We start from the raw sequence: 19,900 nt of genomic DNA, 5'->3' as shown, positions 1-19,900 counted from the left end.
GAGACCAGCTGCAGACTCGGCAAGGGCTTCTGCTCAAGGTCACAGAAGTTGGGCTACATTAGCTTTTCCCTGGCCCCCAATAGAACCAACTCCATTGCTATCCAGGTGCTTAATAAGCAAGTGCTTGGTGTCCTATTGATTTATGGGGATGGACCTGCAGCCCAGGGGACTTAATTCTTCTGCGCCCCTTACTGATGTTCCCAAACCAGGATGGTTCCTGGCACATGGCACTCAAATATTGGAGTGATGTATGACACCAAGAAGCAAAACAGGATGAGGCATAACACACTCCTGACCCCTCATCTAGACTTGCCCTCCCCTTCTAAGAAATGCCCAGAAGCTTCTTGGGGAGGCGCTTGCCAGCCTGGCCATCCAGGCACTGGGCAGGCAGCTCTAGCCCTTGCCTCCTGTCAGCATAATGCATCCATATCTACAATATGGCAAATTTCATATCCTCCCACCCTCTTTCCTGCATTATTGATAGGCTATGCACTTTTCAAAAATCAATTAGATCAGGGCGTGGAGCTGGAGTTTAAAAAAAAAAAAAAGCCTTTAAAAGTCTGCTCTTGTTTTTTGCTGTTTTGAATAGGAACAGATAAAGCTTTCCCTCTGGTTTGAATAAGTCAAGCCCAGGGCTAGGATGGCTGTGATTGGCCAGGACTAGGAAAATGTGGTTAAGATGCAAACCCAAGCAAATATAACCCAGTGTCTGTGCAGCCATTACTAAGCTCAGGCAGCAGACCTGCAGACTCCTGCTTTGGGGTGGTTCTTCAAAAGTGCTGCTGCTTACTCACCAGCAAACTGGGAAGACTGGGAGAGAAGCAAGGTAAGGTCTATTCCGTTTACGGGTGCATGTCAGTAGAGCTATCCTACCGAACAAGGAAGAAACAAGGGAGAGGAGATTGAGATTTCCCTTGCTCTGTCTTCTTCAGTGAGGCTTTTAAAGGGTTGAACCAGGAGTTTGAAACCCGTTTTGCAAACTTCTGCTGAGAAACCAAGACCCTTTTTAAAGACCTCTGAACAGACAGGGCACATTTTTAAAAGCTGGGGATGAAGAAGATCCCTCAGAGAGATGGTCTGGGGCAAGGGAGAGGTTAAAACCAGCAACCTCTGTTTGGGGTCCATTCATACTGTTATCTCTGTAAGAATTAAGGGCCACTTGCTTTTAACTCGTGATTTCAAAACTGCACCCCACCCCAAGGGTTTCTGCAGTGATTGATCTTAAAGGGTGCTGAATTTATAAGAACCTGGGAGGAGGGAGAGAGGTTACCAAGTTTTGGGGAAATTTGATGTTATAGATGGAGTCACATTTTCTGGGTGTTCCAGTATGGCAAGAAGTCCCTTTGAGCATGTCCTCTCCTGCATTTGGGGGACCCAGGACCCGTAAGATCCTTCCTGATGACTAAGTCCCTGCTGACAAATGGGACTGCTTTTGGCCTCTGAGACGTCCCTAATTAACGCCACTTGGTTTGGCTTTTACCAGGTTGACACTTGTCTACCTTCAAGGAGTGAATTCACTGGTCCTTGTTCCCTTTGCCTAGTTGGCTAACAGCATTTGCCTTGAATGACTGAAATGGAGTGTCTGAAGAAAACCTGAACAAATATTTCCTGGCAGTTCTGAGCAGCACAGGGTGGGGCGATGCAAGTTATCAAATTAAATCCTCAAACAGTGGCTGCTCCGCCTCACTGCTCAGCTTTAGTCCTGCCATAGCAATAGACAAAGGGAGTTTTTGTGTTTTCACCAAAATACATACTAAATAACAGCGCATATTCTCCAAGCCCGGGTTCATTCACCATAGCTCAAGGAAAGAATGGCCAGACATGCTCCTCTTAGCAAGCACAATGTGCCTCTAGATAGCAAAGCTCCACACAGCCTTTGTGGATGGGTTTTCATCCGACATAGATCCATCAAGCCAGTCCTTTTCCTTTGCCTCTTGGCCATATTCATCAGTCGTGTGTATTGTCATCAGATTGTAAGCTCCTAGAGAGCAAGAACCAGGCATGCCTTTTAATTATATAAAGGCCCTATGTGACCATGGACATGTGTAGGTGCTCAATAACCCTGGATACGTCTTGAATAGAGATGGTGCACGATCCACACAGACTTCTCTTTACCACTGCCTCCCCCTCCCCCCCCAAGGCCAGACACAGCACCACTGGCTCCTTAGGGTGGGGGTGGGGGGGAGGGCAGCAGCTCACTGGCAGGCCAGGCCACGCCCACCTTCCCCTGTTGGCACCTGTACTCTTTGCCCCAGGCCCAGCCCTGCTTGCCATTTTACCTTTTCTGTGAGGTACAGGGAATATATTAGTCATAAGACAAGTAGGATGGGTTGTCTGAGTTTTAGGATAGTTTACTTGAAAGTAAAAGCTCAAAGAAAAGGTCAGAAAGTTGACGGTGGAGAAGCAGGGAAGAACTAGAGGATGAGAATGAGAGAAGGCAGCCCAATTTAGAAATACTTCGTTTGACATCAGCTTTCCTCCTGGTGTACCACTGAATTTAGACAAGTTTAGAAAGGGCTGCAGTACATCAAAAAGACTAAAAGCACAGATTTTAGGATCAGATAAGGATTTCATACTAGTGTGTGATCCTGGGCAAATTATTTAATCTCTCTGAATCTGTTTTCCTACAATTTAAGACAAAGAAAATACACTCAGCTTATGAGATAACATAAAGTGAACAACACAGGGCTTAGGATATTTATCACTCCTTCAGTAAATAACAGACAAGTCATTTCCCCCATCACTGTGAAATAGCAGGACATGGCAGGGTGGCTGACAAAAGGTTCGGAAGTGACTTAGGAAGAAAGCTGACGAATGCCTGCTGGGACAGGCCTCATCTCCCTGCTTGCTCTATGATGTTTCAGTCCCAGGAAAACAAGAGCCATGTCTCTGAGCAGCGCCTTCAGGGCTGTGGGCAACGACCCTGGGATCATCACCTGGAGAATAGAGGTGAGCGGGGCTGGGGCACACCTTCCCCTAGTCACCCAGGCCTGCTACGGGACAGCCCTTCTGTCGCCCGTCAGGAGCATCTAGGTGCACATTTTCCTTTGACCCCTCCTGGGTGTTCAAAGCAGGTGGGTGGCAGGTGGAGGAAATGTTCTTAGCCTTGGAGAGAAAGGCTCCAAGCAAAAGTAAGCTTGTCCTTTATTTAGCCATCTGCTCGGGTGAGTCTGCACTTCCAGTAAATGCCCTGGGGAGATGGGTGGGGCCAGGGCTTCTGTCAGAACCAGAGTGCTCTGGCTCCCACAAAGTAGTCGGGGAGGTTTGGGGGCACTGCACAGAAGAGGGCACGGCTCATCCCTTCTCCCACCTGGACTTGAGCCCCTATGGCTGACCTTGAGCTCCAGCAATCTATAGCTAGGAACTGCCCTGGCCTGGTCAGCCCCACCGGCCAGATGAAAGGACCCCCACCCACCCTCACGTCCCTGCTCCGAGCCGAGTGAGTGCTGCCTAAAACCCAGAAGTGAAGCCTCACTCCACTACCCTCCATGTGGAAGGAGAGTCACAGCCTCTAGCAAGCGGCTCAGTGTGTGAGAAGCCGAGGACATTTCCAACAGGTACTAAAAAGTACAAAAATTATGGGACATTTAATGTTTTTACATTTAACACACACATTTTACATAGAACACACACAAGTATGGCTGCAGGTTTACTTCACTTGGAGGTAGTGATGAAAATCTGCATCTGAGGCCATGGGAATAGGCCTCCTGGGCAAGACAGACATGCAGGTGATAAAGCAGGGCCCCAACCCAGACGCGGGGCTTGGAGCCCACACGCGACTGGCATTCACCCCACCAAGCCCCACAGGACCTCAGCGTTCTGTTCTTGCAGACCGCGGCCGCACTGGTGGTCAGAGTTGGAGAGCGATGTCGGAGGCAGCGGTGCAGCTGCTCGGAGGGAGGGCATATTTTGTAGCTTATCCCCAGCTCTTTCTCCTGCAGCGGGCTGGGGTCCTCACAGTGCAGCAGGGAGGAGGATGGGGCGAGGACAGGCACCCAGATTCAGACTAGGGCGTCCAGGCTGAGCTCAGAAGCCAGGTGGTCATGCTACTCCTGCCACACCCTGTAAGATCCGTGGGGACATCTCCCCTGCTGTCTGTGACTTTGAGGAAAGGGCTGCTTCGGGGAGGGGGAGGTGGGAGGGAATGCAGCCTGTGCATATATATCCCTTATCCTTCCAGAAAATGGAGCTGGCGCTCGTGCCCCTGAGTGCCCATGGCAGCTTCTATGAGGGGGACTGCTACATCATCCTCTCGGTGAGCACTATCCTCCCCCCCCTGCCCCCCCCCCCATATTCCCACACGCTTCTCCCCAGAGCCAGGCTCCACAGAGCCAGGCTCCGCAGAGGAGAGACCTGACAATGATGCTATTCAGATCCCTGATGTCAATCTTGACTCTTCCTCAATGTTATATAGGACAGGCCTACAATTTGACCTTAAAGGCCGTTCTTAGGTGGGAGTTTTCAATTTTGCATCAGAGGGTGGGGGTGGGGCCCTCAGTCTGAACTTAGATCTAAGTAACTCACAAACAGCACATCCTGGGGAGGGGGCAGCCCCCAGATTACAGTGGTGTGGAAGAAGGCCAGATAAATGCAGGCCTTGAAGTGCTCATTCTAGTTGAGGAAACAACATCCCACATGAATAGTGCTGACAGCCACAAGATGGACAGATCAGCACTGTGCCAGCTTTGTAAGTTCAGGGGAATGGAGGAGCCGCAAGGTAAGTCTGCAATCCAAGTTGGAAAAGGTCCCTGTTGCACTCCATTTATTTGAGAACAATAAGCTGTCAACTTTTCCCAAATGTGGAGAGGAATCCGGGCTGCCTGAGCTTGAGCCACACAGTAGGTCCGCTTAGGGGCCACTGCAGGGAGGGAGAGGTCTGGAGCCACTGTATGCTGCGTTCTCCCCATGCCAGCGGGCAGCAGCACAGGGGAGGCGAGCTGGTCCCTGACCTGATCTCTGGCTACATCCCAGACCCGGAGAGCGGGCAGTCTCCTCTCCCAGGACATCCACTTCTGGATCGGGAAGGACTCCTCCCAGGATGAGCAGAGCTGCGCAGCCATCTACGCCACACAGCTGGATGACTACCTGGGGGGCAGCCCCGTGCAGCACCGAGAGGTCCAGCACCATGAGTCCGACACCTTCCGCGGCTACTTCAAGCAGGGCATCATGTGAGTAGTTAAGGATGAGCCAGGGAAAATGGCAGTTTACCAAAAAGGAAACCCAAAGGGCCAATAAGTACATGAAGAAAGTAATCAGAGAAATGTAAATCCAAACTAAGCTTATAATTTCCACTACTTGAGTAGCACAAATCTGAGAGCTGGGCGGTGCTAGTGCTGGCGAGATTGTGGGGAAATAGGAGCCCTTGTGCCTTGCTGGTGGGAGGGAGGACTGGCACAGCATTCCAAAGAGTAATCTGCCCCTGAGGCAAATCCCATTTCTGGGTGTATAATTCAAAGGAATTCTCACGTACCCAGTTCCATAAAGGCACATGAACCAGGATGTTCACAGCAGTTATCATTAGTGGTGGCGGAAGCTGCAGGCAATGTAGAAGCCCATCACTGGGAGACCGGACAAGAAAAATACTCCATGACATCAAGGAGTACTATGCAGGAGCCGTAAGCAACGGATTAGATACAAACCTAACATGGACAGAGCTTAACATCAGGCTGCTTTAGTGCACACAGGAAGAAACAGCCTTGAGCTATGTAACAGAATACCAATTTCTGTTGTGGTTTTTTTTTAAAAAAAAACTACATGCACACAAAACAACAGTCCACATTTCACCAGAATAAAAATAAATCCATGTTAAACTGTTAGAATGGTTGCCCATGGTGGGGTGAGGCCTGTGAGTAGGGTATGCAGATAAAAGAGAATACGTAAATACCTAAAACAAGAGCGGGTTCTGGTACTGCTCCATGAACTAATGAGTTTGATTTACTCAAAACTTTGCACTTGAGATTAAAACAAAAAGAAATTCCAATGAGCTCAAGAATTCTGAGGCTGGTCCAAGGCCAGCTTCGTACAGATTGGCAGTTCCCACGACCTGCTGGGCACAGGGCATCACTCTGTCACCAGGAACCTGGTATGGAGGCTGGGTTGGGTGAGTGCCGGGGCAGGAGAACTGATTCCAGGAGGGAGCTGGTCCTCAGGCCATGGTGTCATCGATGCTCCTGCTGCTGCCCAGCTGTGCCCCTCTCCCTGCCACACACTGATAGTCACACAGTTCCCAGCACAAAACAAGCTCTTCCGTGCTATGGGGTCTTTATTACCAATGTTCCCTCTGTTTTGAACACTAGTTCCTTGTTGTTGGTTCCTATTCCTTTAATTCTCAGCTGGACTGTTACACCTTCTGAGAAGACTGCCCGACCACTCTGTCAAAAAGTCTGCCACTGTGTCTCCTTCTGTGGCAGCGATGACTGCCGTATAGGTTTACTTTGCTTATTTACTGTTGTCACCCCCATGGGCAGAAACTGCATCTGTGTGATTCACCACTGTCTCCTCAGTACCTAACACAGAACAGGTGCTCAATAAATAACTTAATGGATGTTCCCTTAGCTACAAGAGGGGGGGTGTGGCCTCTGGGATGAAGCATGTGGAGACCAACACCTATGACGTGGAGCGGCTGTTACACGTGAAGGGGAAGAGAAACATCAGGGCCACTGAGGTAAGTCCTCCCCGCTTTTTCTGGGCCCAGGGCCTCTCTACCTGGTACCTAAGAATTCCTCCTGAGTAATGTCTACCTCCAGGTGGAAATGAGCTGGGACAGTTTTAACCGAGGTGATGTCTTCTTGTTGGACCTTGGGAAGGTTATCATCCAGTGGAATGGTCCAGAGAGCAACAGCGGGGAGCGTCTGAAGGTACAGCTCTTTCCAGCCTTCCTGCTCTCCTCCCCCTCAGGCCTGCTCAGAGAGCGTGGCTCTCTCAGGTGCCTTTTCCTTCTTCCTTCCTTGCTGGCTCTTACCTGAGATTCAAGGCGGACCCCTGCCTTGGAGCAGAATCTGTTTTAGAAAGAGGCCAAGTATGTGAGTCTGTGACTCACCTCTGGGCTCCTCGGCATCAGAGAAACTCCTGTCTGGGATCTAGGCTGCTCCTCCCAAAGCCATCAGGCAGAAAAGGGGGGAGGGGCAGAGAAGCTAAGTGCTTCCATGGGTTTCTTTGACAGGCTATGCTTCTGGCAAAGGATATTCGGGACAGGGAGCGAGGGGGCCGTGCCGAAATAGGAGTGATCGAGGGAGACAAGGAGGCAGCAAGCCCAGAGCTGATGAAGGTCCTTCAGGACACCCTCGGCCGACGTTCTATTATCAAGCCTGCGGTCCCAGATGAGATCCTAGATCAGCAGCAGAAATCAAATATCATGTTATATCAGTGAGTAGCTAAACCTGGCTGCTGGTTGGAAGCTGGGACAGGGGGAAGGTGTCTCCTAGAAGACTAGGGGACACTTCTGCTTGGCTGCTCATTTTGGGTGCAGGAGTCTGGCTTTCTTTTAGTCTTTTTCCAATGCAGCTTCTTGAAAGAGCTTGCTGTTCCGATTCAAGGAGGCAGCTACCATCTGTCCTTGTCAGCAACTCTTCCTGGTCTCTTGGGGAAACTGTTCCTTTACTTGGATCTATACCTGCTCAGGGATGTGACGGGATGTTTGGAGAGAGATGCACAAGTCTCCACTGGAGAACTGAGTCCCTCACATTCCCATCTGCATTCAAGCCAGGCCTGTCATAGGAAGTCAAACTCTCCCTAGGAACTCCTTATTAAAACAAAGCCAGGAAAATACCAAACGACTACAAGATGCTTTGCAGAAGAGAAGGCACAGGCTAACCTCTCCCTTTCTCCAGTGTCTCAGACTCAGCTGGGCAGCTGGTGGTCAGAGAGGTAGCGACGAGGCCGCTGGTCCAGGACCTACTGAGCCATGATGTAAGCAGAGCTTGAGTGGGGTGGCCAGACCTGGCCTCAGGGCAGGCCCTGGGGAAAGTGTAACCACTTGTGTCCCTGACTGCTTCAGGACTGCTACATCCTGGACCACAGCGGAACCAAGATCTACGTGTGGAAAGGAAGAGGAGCCACAAAGGCTGAGAAGCAGATGGCCATGTCTAAGGCCCTGGTAGGAGCTACAGATGCACAACGTTGTCCAAAAATTTTGTCAGTAACACTTCAGCTGTGCTCAGAGAGCCACACTAGGCCCTTGAGCAAAGAACATTGCAGTTACATACATGGACTTCGAAGTCAGGCAAAGTGGGATTCAAATCCAGGTTCAATGCCATCCCCTGGGGTTGCTGTGAGGATTAAATAACATCTGTAAGGCATTCAGAACAGTACCTGGTACACACACTGGCTCAATAAAAGGTGGCTGTTACTATTGAAGGGGACAGATAGCACGTATTAAGGGTAATGGCCCTGTCCTCAAGGAGCTTATGATATTGTGCAGACCCCACAGATAAACCAAGCAGGATGCACTTACAGAGCAATAAATGGGCAAATGAATGTGAGACAAAGTCAGTATTCTACATGAGTGTTCAAAGAACAGAAAAAAAGAATAATAATCATGACAGGCCAATAAACAGATGACAAAATGTTCCACTCAGTCCTTTCCTTGAGTGAGGTACATCTGTCCTCAACAGAAATGAGTTAGAATTTGACTCCGACTCCCAGAAGGGAACAAATAGCAATCCCACCAACTGGCTTCAAAAGGGTGAATGACCAGTCAGTAAAGGACTCGGTGCATTCCCTGACTGACCTGCCTTTCGGGGGGTGACGGGGTATCTACAGAACTTCATCAAGATGAAGGGCTACCCCAGCAGCACCAACGTGGAGACCGTCAACGATGGTGCTGAGTCAGCCATGTTCAAGCAGCTGTTCCAGAAGTGGTCCGTGAAGGAGCAGACCGTGGGCCTGGGGAAAACGTTCGGCATTGGTAAAATTGGTAAGATTGCCCCAGACTGTCTTCCTACCGGGACTGCAGAAAGGCAGGCATGGATGATCTTCACTCACTCGGCCTCTCCCAACCCCTTCTCTGCAGCTAAAGTTTTCCAGGATAAATTTGATGTGACTCTGCTGCACTCCAAACCAGAAGTAGCTGCCCAGGAAAGAATGGTGGATGACGGCAATGGAAAAATCGAGGTAAGCCTAACGATTCCCATCTCAGCGCAGGCAGGCAGCTCTGGCCTCCTGGCTGTTCTGCTGTAGAGGAGAGGGCAGGTGATTTTGTGTCTGATTTGCTTTCCTTTTCATCTCCGGTGCCTAGGAGTATTCTCTCCGAGATGTCTGAGTCTGCATTTTTCCCACAATTCTTCAGGAAAGTGAAAGGCAGATACCCTAGTGAGCTATCAATAACTCACCTGGCAGAACTATTCAAATCACCTCTGAGCTGTGACAGGAGGTGCCTGACCAGGGAGAATCCAGTTCTCCTCCAGATTCAAATCATGCAAATGTGATAAGCCCTCGCCACTGGGAAAGCAGCCCCAGAGGGGGCAGGGGACTTTGAGTGGCAGGTGTTAGTGGCTTACGTGAGGATTCTCTGCTAAGCACCGCCCCGTTCCCTTCAGGCAGCTGTCGCTTCACATAGCACCCCATCTCTGGGGAACTGTCTCCTTCTGTTACCCAGGTCTGGAGAATTGAAAATCTGGAGCTGGTCCCCGTGGAGCATCAGTGGTACGGCTTCTTCTATGGGGGAGACTGCTATCTGGTTCTCTACACGTTCGAGGTTTGCGCGAAGCCGCGTTACATCTTGTACATCTGGCAGGTAGGCCTGGGGCAGGCTCTCAGCTTTCAGAGATGATGCTTCCTCTGGCCACTAGGCTGGGGCAAGGGCAGCAGCAGCCATTTCTCCTGTCACCGCTGCAGGGCCGCCACGCCTCACAGGACGAGCTGGCAGCCTCGGCATTCCAGGCGGTGGAGATGGATCGGAAGTTTGATGGGGCCCCTGTGCAGGTTCGGGTTACCATGGGGAAGGAGCCACGCCACTTCATGGCCATCTTCAAAGGAAAGCTGGTTATCTTTGAGGTGAGAGCCCTCAGTATAAAGTTACACCAGGAGCCAGAATGCTCCGAACTAACAAGTAGGGGCTACGGGAGAGGAGAGGAGGGGTGGAGAGCAGGCCTTGGGGTAGACATGGACAAGAAGGGGTTAATCTCTCTAAGACCCTGAAGTGAATCCCAACTGCCTAAGACTTCAAGTCCAAACCACTGCCTAATTCATGTTCAAGGTTGTTCATAACCCGACCCAGATTACCCCTGTGAGTGCGCTACCCTCACTCCCTAACCCCGTGGTCGGCAAACTGCGGCTCGCGAGCCACATGCGGCTCTTTGGCCCCTTGAGTGTGGCTCTTCCACAAAATACCACGGCCTGGGCGAGTCTATTTTGAAGAAGTGGCGTTAGAAGAAGTTTAAGTTTAAAAAACTTGGCTCTCAAAAGGAATTTCAATCGTTGTACTGTTGATATTTGGCTCTGTTGACTGATGAGTTTGCTGACCACTGCCCTAACCTACGCGCTCCACTCATCAGGTGGGTCTCCTCACTGGGCCGCACGTGTGCCATATCTCACTCCCCATCAACCTTTCCCACCGAATGTGTCCTTCAGATTCAAGTCCTACTTCTTCCATGAAGCCCTGGCTGAAGCACTACCAGAAATGTACAATGGCACATGCTTGATATACACAAGTCTGGGGTCAAGTCCTAGTCTTGCCATTTATTAGCTAGGTTTCTAAGCCTCAGTTTCCCCATCTGTACTATGGGATAAACCTTCACAGAGTTATTTGGAGGATCAATGAAATGATGTAGGTAAGGCACCAGCCACAAAGCCTCCATATAACAGAGGTCTCAGGATGAAAGCTAACATTATTGGTACCATAACTCCAGGTCACCCCCACCTCTCCCAGTTAGCCTACAAGCTCCTCAGTGGCAAATATGGTGTCAAATACATCCATGTTCTCAACAGCTAGCCCAGTGCTCTCTCCCACAGTGCACCTCAAATCCAGACTCTGCTTTTCTCCTTTTCTCTAGGGTGGGACTTCCAGGAAGGGAAATACCGAGCCCGACCCTCCAGTAAGGCTCTTCCAAATTCAAGGAAATGACAAATCTAACACCAAAGCAGTGGAGGTGCCAGCCTTTGCCTCCTCCCTGAACTCCAATGACGTCTTTCTGTTGCGGGCCCAGGCAGAGCACTACCTGTGGTACGGCAAGGTAGGATGGCTGGGCTCAGTGGTCACACCAGCCCTGTGCCCACCCTCCGGTCAGCAAGGCTGGAACAGTTCACAGAAAGAGGAACCTTTTTCCTAAAGGGTCTTCAAAGGGGCTGCCAACATTCTCCACAATTAGACCTCCAATTAGAAAGTCAATGACCGTCCTGCCCAGTCCCAGGAGACACTCCATAAACTTCTAAATAACTCAATCTTTGCACACCAATTTGGTGGATTACAATAAGACAGGCATTACCACTGAACAATAACACTAAAAATGTGATTTTTGTCCATTCAGACTGCATCTGCATTAAAAAGAACTAAGTTGTTTCACAAAAGAGAATTGAACAGGAAAAGATGCTCAACATCATTAGTCATTAGGGAAATGCAAGTGAAAACCCAATGAGATACACACTTATTAGAATGACTAAAAAAATTGAGAATATCAAGTGCAGATGAGGATGTTTCTTATAAAACATACACTTGTCATACGATCCAACAATCCCACTCCTGGGCATTTAACCATGTGAAATAAAACACTGTCTTCACACAAAAACCCATATGCAAATGTTTATAGCACATAGCACCTTTATTCACAATCACCGAAAACTGAAAGTAGCTCCATTGGAGAATGGATAAACAGCATTACATCCATACAATGGAATTCTACTCAGCAACACAAAGCGTGAGTGTCATACCCACAACGACAAGGGTGATACTAAGTGAAGAAGCCAGACTCAAAGGCTACATAGTGTATGATTCCATTTATGACCTCTGGAGAAGGTAAAACGACTGTGATGGAGAGCAGAACAGTGGTTTTCAGAGGTTAAGGATCGGAAGAGTTGGATACAAAGGGATAGTCTAGGCACATTTTTTGCTGGGGCAAGGCTCTGATTCTTTGCTGTGGTGGTAACTCGATTCGATGCATTTGTCAAGACTCATAAAACCGTATGCCAAAAAGAGTGAATTTTTGCCTATGTAATTTTAAAAATAAGTTTAAATTTTTCTCTTAAAAATATTAAAAGTAGGTGGTAAAATTCCAACTGAAACCAAAACAAAGGTGACTCTTGTCAACATCCATGTGGGTTTCAGAGCCTAGTTCTGTTCTTTGCCACCATAGTGTTTTCCTCCCCCCACCCCACCCCTTTCCCAGCACTAGAACAAACCTATTCCCCGTCCCAAAGTACTGTAGCTTGGTAGCTGATCCTAGCTACACTAAGCTATTAGTCTCAGAAGCTTTTTTTCCACATCAACGTGCTCATGTGCAACTAACATCTGTGTTCTCCTCACCCCCCTCTCAGGGGTCTAGTGGGGATGAGCGGGCAATGGCTAAGGAGCTGGCCGGGCTTCTCTGTAACGGCACTGAGGACACTGTGGCCGAGGGCCAGGAGACGCCGGAGTTCTGGGACCTGTTGGGAGGGAAAACTCCCTATGCCAATCACAAAAGGTATGGGACCACTACATCCCCTCCTCTTGGCTCCCCCTGCCTCCCAGGCTTGTGAACCACACCTGATTTCTAAGCTCAGTTCCTCCAAACGGACTATATTGCAGACTACAGCAGGAAATCCTGGATGTCCAGCCCCGTCTCTTTGAATGTTCCAATAAGACTGGCCGGTTCATTGTCACTGAGATCACAGAATTCACCCAGGATGACCTGAACCCAGGTGATGTGATGCTCCTAGATACCTGGGACCAGGTAAGACACAGCCAGAGTGCTTGGAACAAAAGACAGAGATCCTCACAGTTTGGGCTATTTTTATGTAGTAACTCCGCTGCCAGAATAAACCCAGGACCATCCCCAAGTCAATCAAACAATTGTCAGTGGTGACCAACAACAGAGCCTGCGTTTTACCAGAGTTGGAAAGAACAGAATGTTGTTTAAAACTCACCATCCTGGGAACTCTCCCACCTTGCTCTGGGAAAAATCAGGCCATCCTATCTGTCATCAGGCACTTCTTTCTCTCAGGATCAATAGCAGCAGGTTCCACACCCAAATATGGGCCTTTGAGGAACAAAGGGGTGGAAAAGGGGTATCTCCAAAGCAACCTCTCCTGACATCCCATTTTCTTCAGTTTGGCTCAGCAAACATGCTCAGCACCTCCTCTGTTCTAGTCACGGAGTGAGGTGTGATGTCACCAAGGTGAAGAGTGCCATCCTGCTCTGAGACTTCACAGGCTGATGGGGTGGGGACGTAGAAGCATCATTTTACTATGATGGAGGTGCATAAAAGGTGCCACGGGAGCACAAATTAGGGGCACTCACACCATTTAGCAGCTCAGAGCTGACATCCTGGAGGAGATGGCTCCCAACTGAATCTCAAAGGATAAATAGGCATTAATCAGGTAAAGAAGGCATTCCAGGCTAAGGAAATAGCACAAGTAAAAGCAAGGCACGAATTATTCTAGTATACATGGAGCTACGAAAGAAAAATATTATCAGAACATAAGATCTAGAGTTAAAGAACACCCTAGAGATGCAGCTGAAGAAGTAGGTACGGACCTTACCTACTATGTGAAAAAGTCTGAGATTTATCCTGGAAAGCTACTGAAATTTAAGCAGGTGAGTGGCAAGGTCGGATTGCACTTTAAGTAGAGCATTCCAGCAAGTGTAGGAGAGGAGGGATGGGGGTGAGAACAAAAGAAGACTATGCTGGGAGGCCAGTCAGTAGTCTATGGTTAGAGTCCAGTTAAGCGCTGCTGCGCGGGCCCACATAGGAGCAATGGAGTAGACATGCAGAGATGGTGACAGATTTGATAACTTCAGAGAAGGTAAACTGGCTGGCCTTAGTAACTCACTGGAAATGGGGCATCTAGGATGAATCCCAGGTTACTGCCTTAAAAATGACCTTTCACCAAGAATGGAGACCCAGACAAAAGTTTAGAAAAGAGCTACATTTTGGGGTGTTATATTTGAGGTGCTTGAAGACAGCCAAGAGGAGGTGTTTTGCAAGAAGTTGGATTCAGGAAGTTGAAGTTCAGATAAAGAGCTCAGGTCTGGAGATGTACATATGGGAGATACACATGGCAATTAAAATCACAAATCAAGATGATTCTGAGAAAAGCTCTCTGTTGAGGCTGTGAATTGCTGGGGGGGGGGGGGGAAAGAGGGCAGTGTTTATGATCTAGTACACAGAACTTGTTATAAGCACATTAACAAATATTCTATCTCTACCATAACAGGTGTTCTTGTGGATTGGGGCTGAGGCCAATGCCATGGAGAAGGAGAAAGCTCTGGCTACAGCCCAGGAGTACCTGCACACTCACCCTAGTGGGCGAGACACTGACACACCGATCCTGATCATCAAGCAGGGGTTCGAGCTTCCCATCTTCACAGGCTGGTTCTTGGCCTGGGACTCTCACATTTGGAGTGTAAGAACAGAGAACGGGGAGGCGTTCTTACTGTCAGGGAGCTCAGCATTAACAGCTCAGTGGGAAGGTGGGGTACTCAAGGGCTGAGTATATCCAAGTCCACATTTCCCTTACTCCCTGTCCCCTGCTTTTTACTTCTCTTTCCCACCCTCCACAGCACTAAGTCCAGTTAGAGAATTCACAGCTTATTTCAGGAATAAGCAGCGTGTAGAAATAATAGTGTTTAGAAAGTATACCCACACACCTCTTTTTTAACTTTACAACCATCCTGACAGCTACAGTAAACATGGTTTCCCATGTTACAGATGAGGAAGCTTAGAGAAGTTATTTGTCTAAAGACACAATTAACCAGGTTTTCTGACTTCTAGTCAACTGCTGTCTTAAGTCTTATAGGGAGGATTGAGGGGCCACCAGCAAAGAATGCATATGATGTTTACATACCTTCCAATCCTGCATGGGCCTAGAAGGGATTTTCATTTGTGCTCATCCCTGAAATGTCTTGGGATTCCCTGGCGTTTTTGCTTTTTTCGAGGGTACAGACTAGGCCTGAGATGGCCATCCTTATATGCAGCTCTTCACCCTGTTTTCTCTCTCTTCCTTTCAGGCAGGGAAATCCTATGAACAGTTAAAAGAAGAGCTGGGAGACACTGCTGCTATCACGAGAATCACTGCTGTGAGTTTCTTGGAGGAGCAAGTCACTCAGGCAGCCAGAGCCAAAGAGAAACAGCGAGTGCTGCAGATGTCACATGGGTGAAACCCTGTCATGTCCTCTTAGTATCACTCAAGTCGTCTGTTCCGATATGAAGATTGTTTTAATGAATAGAAAAGCAGGTCTCAGAGCCAAGTTCTTTATTTTACCGCCTTCCAGAATTTAAAACAGACTTGCTGTTTTTAAAAAGCAACAAAAACTAATTTTATTATTCAACTCTGTCATTCAGGACAGATTAAATTTATTGACAGCATTTCTCACATAGAAGTAGTAAGTTTCTAACCCAAATGATATGTTTATCAGTTTCTGACAGTGGAATCCACAGAAACTCAGGTCATTACCCCTATTTTAATGGCTAAAAGAAGTGGAGCCTCTGCCAGGAATTCAACAGCAATTTAACATCAGGATGAGCTGGACAGCACCAGCTGTCCAAACCAACTGACAATTATGTCCTCTGTGCTCTACAAACTCAAGATTCCAAAGCTAATGGTGATGTAGCATCTTTAAAATGTATTTTAAGAAAAGTATGACTTCAACTGAAGTCATTTAAAGCCTGGAAATGCAGAGCCCAAGTTAAGTGCCAAGAGAAGGGATGTGATCACAATATTTAATGAGATTTAAGCACAGCACTGATGCCAAAATGGCTAGGCAGGATTTACCTTATATTTATTCAATCAGCTTTCCCAAGGACCCCAAAGTCTGAATATTTTGGATTCCCTGATGATTCTGACATGCAGCCAGGTTTGGGGACAACTGTTCTAAAAGCTAATTACGAAGAGTGAAGTGGTATAAACCAAAATTTTAATATTATACACACAGAACTTCGATTGCACTGCCCTGAACAGTTTTTTACCCTGTGTCTCCGTTTCCATCTATCTTACCTAGGACATGAGGAATACAACTCTCTCCCTGAATTCGGAGATAAAATATTACCCTATAGACGTTCTATTGAAAAATCAGAATCAAGAGTTGCCTGAGGATGTGGACCCTGCCAAAAAGGAGGTGAGTCTGATGCAAGTGCAGCTCTCCAGGAGTAAAGTGGCTGTCTCCATACACGCCTAGGACACTTCTGGAACACCGTAAGCACTCAGACATTTGAGCTACCAGTAGCTCAAAAACCCAGGGCTCTTTCTTTCCTTCTTTCATTTTATTATTAACCATAGAATATACTTTATTCAGATACCCTCAGTTTTTCTCCATTGTCCATTTTGTTTCAGGATCTTATCCAGGACATCCTGTTACATTGAGCAGTATGTCTCCTTAGGCCCGTGGTCAGCAAACTGCGGCTCGCAAGCCACATGCGGCTCTTTGGCCCCTTGAGTGTAGCTCTTCCACAAAATACCACAACCTGGGCGAGTCTATTTTAAAGAAGTGGCGTTTGAAGAAGTTTAAGTTTAAAAAATTTGGCTCTCAAAAGAAATTTCAATCGTTGTACTGTTGATATTTGGCTCTGTTGACTAATGAGTTTGCCGACCACTGCTTTAGGCTATTCTTGGTTGTCATACTTCCTCCAACTTTGTCTTCGATGACTCTTAGTATCCTGTGCCTTCTGTAACAAATCAGACACATCCACAAAGAAATGGCTGCAGCTTAAGTTCCAGTTTAGGCAAATAGCTGGCTGGTGTGGTTCAGCTGGTTGGAGCATCATCCTGTACACCAAAAGGTGGGGGGTTAAATTCCCAGTCAGGGCACATAACTAGGTTGTGGGTTTGATCCCGTCGGGATGTGCACTGGGGGCAACCGATAAATGTTTCTCTCTCTCTCCCGCCGACTCCCTCGTTCTCTCGCTCCCTCTCACTCTTGCTCTCCCTGAGAGGCACACATTACCAGCCATCCCGTCCCCTTCTTGGTCACCGCAGCCACCACCACCAAACAACTGACACTAACAAGTAACTATTCATCCCCGCCGACTCCATTGCTCGCTACCAGCCGCTTTCCGCCCTCTCTCTTTCTCTCTTTCTTTCTTTCCTTCCTTCCTTCCTTCCTTCCTTCCTTCCTTCCTTCCTTCCTTCCTTCCTTCCTTCCTTCCTTCCTTCCTTCCTTCCTTCTTTCTCTTTCTCTCTCCCTCTCTCCCTCCCGCCCGCCCGCCCTCCCGCCCTCCCGCCCTCCCTCCCTTCCTTTCTTTTCTTTGGTTAATCCTCACCAGAGGATATGTTTCCACTGATTTTTAGAGAGTGAAAGGGAGGGGGAGAGACACAAAGAGAGAAACATCGATGTGAGAGAGATACATCAATTGGCATGTAGCCCGATCAGAGCTGAAGGATGCCCTTGACCTGAATCGAACCTGGGACACTTCAGTCTGAGGGCCAATGCTCTATTCACTGAGCCAAACTAGCTAGAGCTCCAGGGCTCTTTCTTGATATGTTTTTCTCACCTCCCACATCAATCCATCAGCTAGCCTCTGTCCACTGCTCTCCACCTCTCTGCTGCCAGTCTGGTCCAGCCACTGTGGCCTATACAATAGTCCCCCAACTGGTTCCTACAATCTGTTCCCCACCTAACAACCAATGGGCTTTTGAAACAGATGACACTGTTCTATTTAAAACACTTGAATGGCTTCCTACTGCACATAGAGAAGAAACCAAAGTCCTTTCCATGGCATCCAAGGCCCTATCCAATCTGCCCCCTGCCCCCCTCTGATTTAATCCCACACACCAGTACCCTCTTCACTTAGCTCCCTTCAGCCAGTAGCTGCTTTTCTTCTAACATGCTCATTACAGCCTTTGAGTCTTTACACTTGCTATTGCTCCTACAAGAAAAAAACTAACCATCAACGCCTCATTATTTAGGTCTCAGCTCCAATATCACGTCCGCAAGAAGGCCTTCCCTGACTACCCTACCTAACACTGCTCCCCTCACTCCCTCCAGTCCCTTTATACTTGTTTATTGTCTGTCTCCCCTTCTAGTAGTATCCTTAAGATCAAGGACCTTATCTGTCTTGTTCACCATCACATTCTCAGCTTTTCACCACCTAAAACAGTACCTGACAAATAGTAGGCACTTCTTAAGTTCTGGTTAAATGAATTAACCCTTGAAGAATTTTATTTGGGAAGAGTCTCTAGATTTCCACATCTTATCTAACCAATACCTGAGTACTAGACTACAGCTTTCTTAAAAGCACAGGTCATCTACACTAATAAGATGCAAATTGACCGTACCTTCGCCATGCCCACCAGCCAATCAGGAGTATGCAAATTAACCCAACAAAAAATGGCAGGTTAATTTGCATACGCAGGCACCAATGGGCCAGCAGCAGGGCAGGAGGCTTGCGACGACGCAGGCGTTCTGCACCACCCCAGCCGCTCCGGGCCTCTGGGCAGCGTGGGAAGGCGGGAAGGCGGAAAGGCAGCTCTGGCCGGAGCGAAGGTGGTGCCGGCAGTCAGGGGAAGGAAGGCCCATTCTTGCACAAATCTTCGTGCATCGGGCCTCTAGTATATTAATAATGTTACTTGGATAGAAAATACTCATTAAACATCAATAAATAAATGTTAGGAAAATTTTATGCTCTCAACAAGATCCACCTGATCTTGTATTTGAAAGGTCTGGGCCCTGGCCAGGTAGTTCAGTTGATTAGAGCATCATCCCCATACACCAAGGTTTTGGGTACAATCCCCAGTCAGGGCACATACAAGAATCAACCAATGAATGCATAAATAAGTGGAATAACGAATCGATGTCTCTCTCCCCTACTTCCCCCCCCCCCCCCCGGCCCCGCCTGCCTCTCTCTCTAAAATCAATTTTAAAAAAAAGTCTGGATAAAAATGGCAGATATGGGCATAAAGCAAGGAAAACTATTGCTCCATTTAGCCAAAACCTAACGTCTAGAAATCATACATAATATATAACCCATTTCTTGTCCTTCTGGCAAGAAGCTGGTGTCAGGTGACTTCATAAGAGAAGTGAACCTAATCAGTTCTTCCATAGGCCAAGATGGGACTCTACAACCTGAAGAACTCTCCAATGAATAATTTAAGTCTATTACCAAATTTCTAAAATCCAGTCTACTTCCCCTTCAAGGTCCTATCCCTCTTAGCCCCACTCTCCCAAACTGTTGGCACTGATAGGTGCCATGCTTCCTTTTAACCGGAAACTTTTTTCTCTTTCTTAGAATTACCTCTCTGAACAGGACTTTGTTTCTGTGTTTGGCATCACGAGAGGGCAATTTGCTGCTCTGCCTGGCTGGAAACAGCTCCAAATGAAGAAAGAAAAGGGGCTTTTCTAAAGCAAGAAAGCATATACATACTGCAAGAGCACAGAGAGCAGGTAGTGCCAATATCAGGACAGAATTTATCTACCAATTGTTGCCTAACATTCAGCACTTCATTTAGATAAAACAGGGTCTGCAAATCACAGCATGTTCTCCATTTTTTTCACCCCTGCATTCCTTACTTGTTATATACCCACTTTTTAATTTTTGTGGCCTTCTGGCTAAAGCCTCAGCGGAAAGCACTAAAACTACATGAGTCTGGAGAAGCCAAAAGTAATAATAAAAAACAAAAACAAAAACAACAACAACTAAGTTTAAAGTGTTTAATGTTAAGGCAGAAACCTAAGTTTGTCTCAAATTTTTAAGATCGGTATTTCCAAAACCTATTTAACCCACAAATCATTGAAGTTAATTACATGTATATCCCAAAGCCAAAATCCAAATGTCCA

General features: G+C 47.7%; 2 protein-coding genes across 4 annotated transcripts in view; one reads left to right on the top strand and one right to left on the bottom strand.

Annotated features, from left to right (window-relative positions):
• Positions 1-13: 13 nt before the first annotated feature.
• Positions 14-19,490, top strand: AVIL (advillin). Of its 2 annotated transcripts, XM_079775163.1 has the most exons (19): positions 16-2,949; positions 4,181-4,255; positions 4,972-5,168; positions 6,556-6,664; positions 6,747-6,857; positions 7,163-7,365; positions 7,830-7,908; positions 7,997-8,095; positions 8,761-8,914; positions 9,011-9,111; positions 9,596-9,733; positions 9,835-9,993; positions 10,992-11,171; positions 12,469-12,614; positions 12,719-12,863; positions 14,347-14,535; positions 15,140-15,208; positions 16,130-16,246; positions 19,353-19,490. In XM_079775163.1, exons 1-19 carry the CDS (start codon positions 2,884-2,886, stop codon positions 19,464-19,466), a joined length of 2,451 nt encoding a protein of 816 aa, XP_079631289.1. In that variant the 5' UTR covers positions 16-2,883; the 3' UTR covers positions 19,467-19,490. The 2 variants fall into 2 exon arrangements, with proteins under 2 accessions (XP_079631288.1, XP_079631289.1); XM_079775162.1 differs by having other exon boundaries at positions 14-2,949; positions 8,761-9,111.
• Positions 13,001-19,900, bottom strand: part of LOC307101767 (EEF1A lysine methyltransferase 3) — a 26,565-nt gene continuing 19,665 nt past the window's right edge. The window contains exon 6 of one of the 2 annotated variants that reach the window (XM_079775171.1): positions 13,001-14,160. In XM_079775171.1, coding sequence (XP_079631297.1) covers positions 14,045-14,160 — 116 coding nt within the window. In that variant the 3' untranslated portion in view covers positions 13,001-14,044. Of the gene's footprint in view, positions 14,161-16,240; positions 16,894-19,900 lie in introns of those variants that run through there. The other variant, XM_079775169.1, reaches the window with a different exon arrangement.

Source organism: Cnephaeus nilssonii (assembly GCF_951640355.1).
Source record: "Cnephaeus nilssonii genome assembly, chromosome: 6".
NCBI lineage: Eukaryota > Metazoa > Chordata > Mammalia > Chiroptera > Vespertilionidae > Cnephaeus > Cnephaeus nilssonii.
The sequence above is the reverse complement of the archived record's forward strand: the minus strand, read 5'-3'. Positions and strand labels throughout refer to the sequence as shown.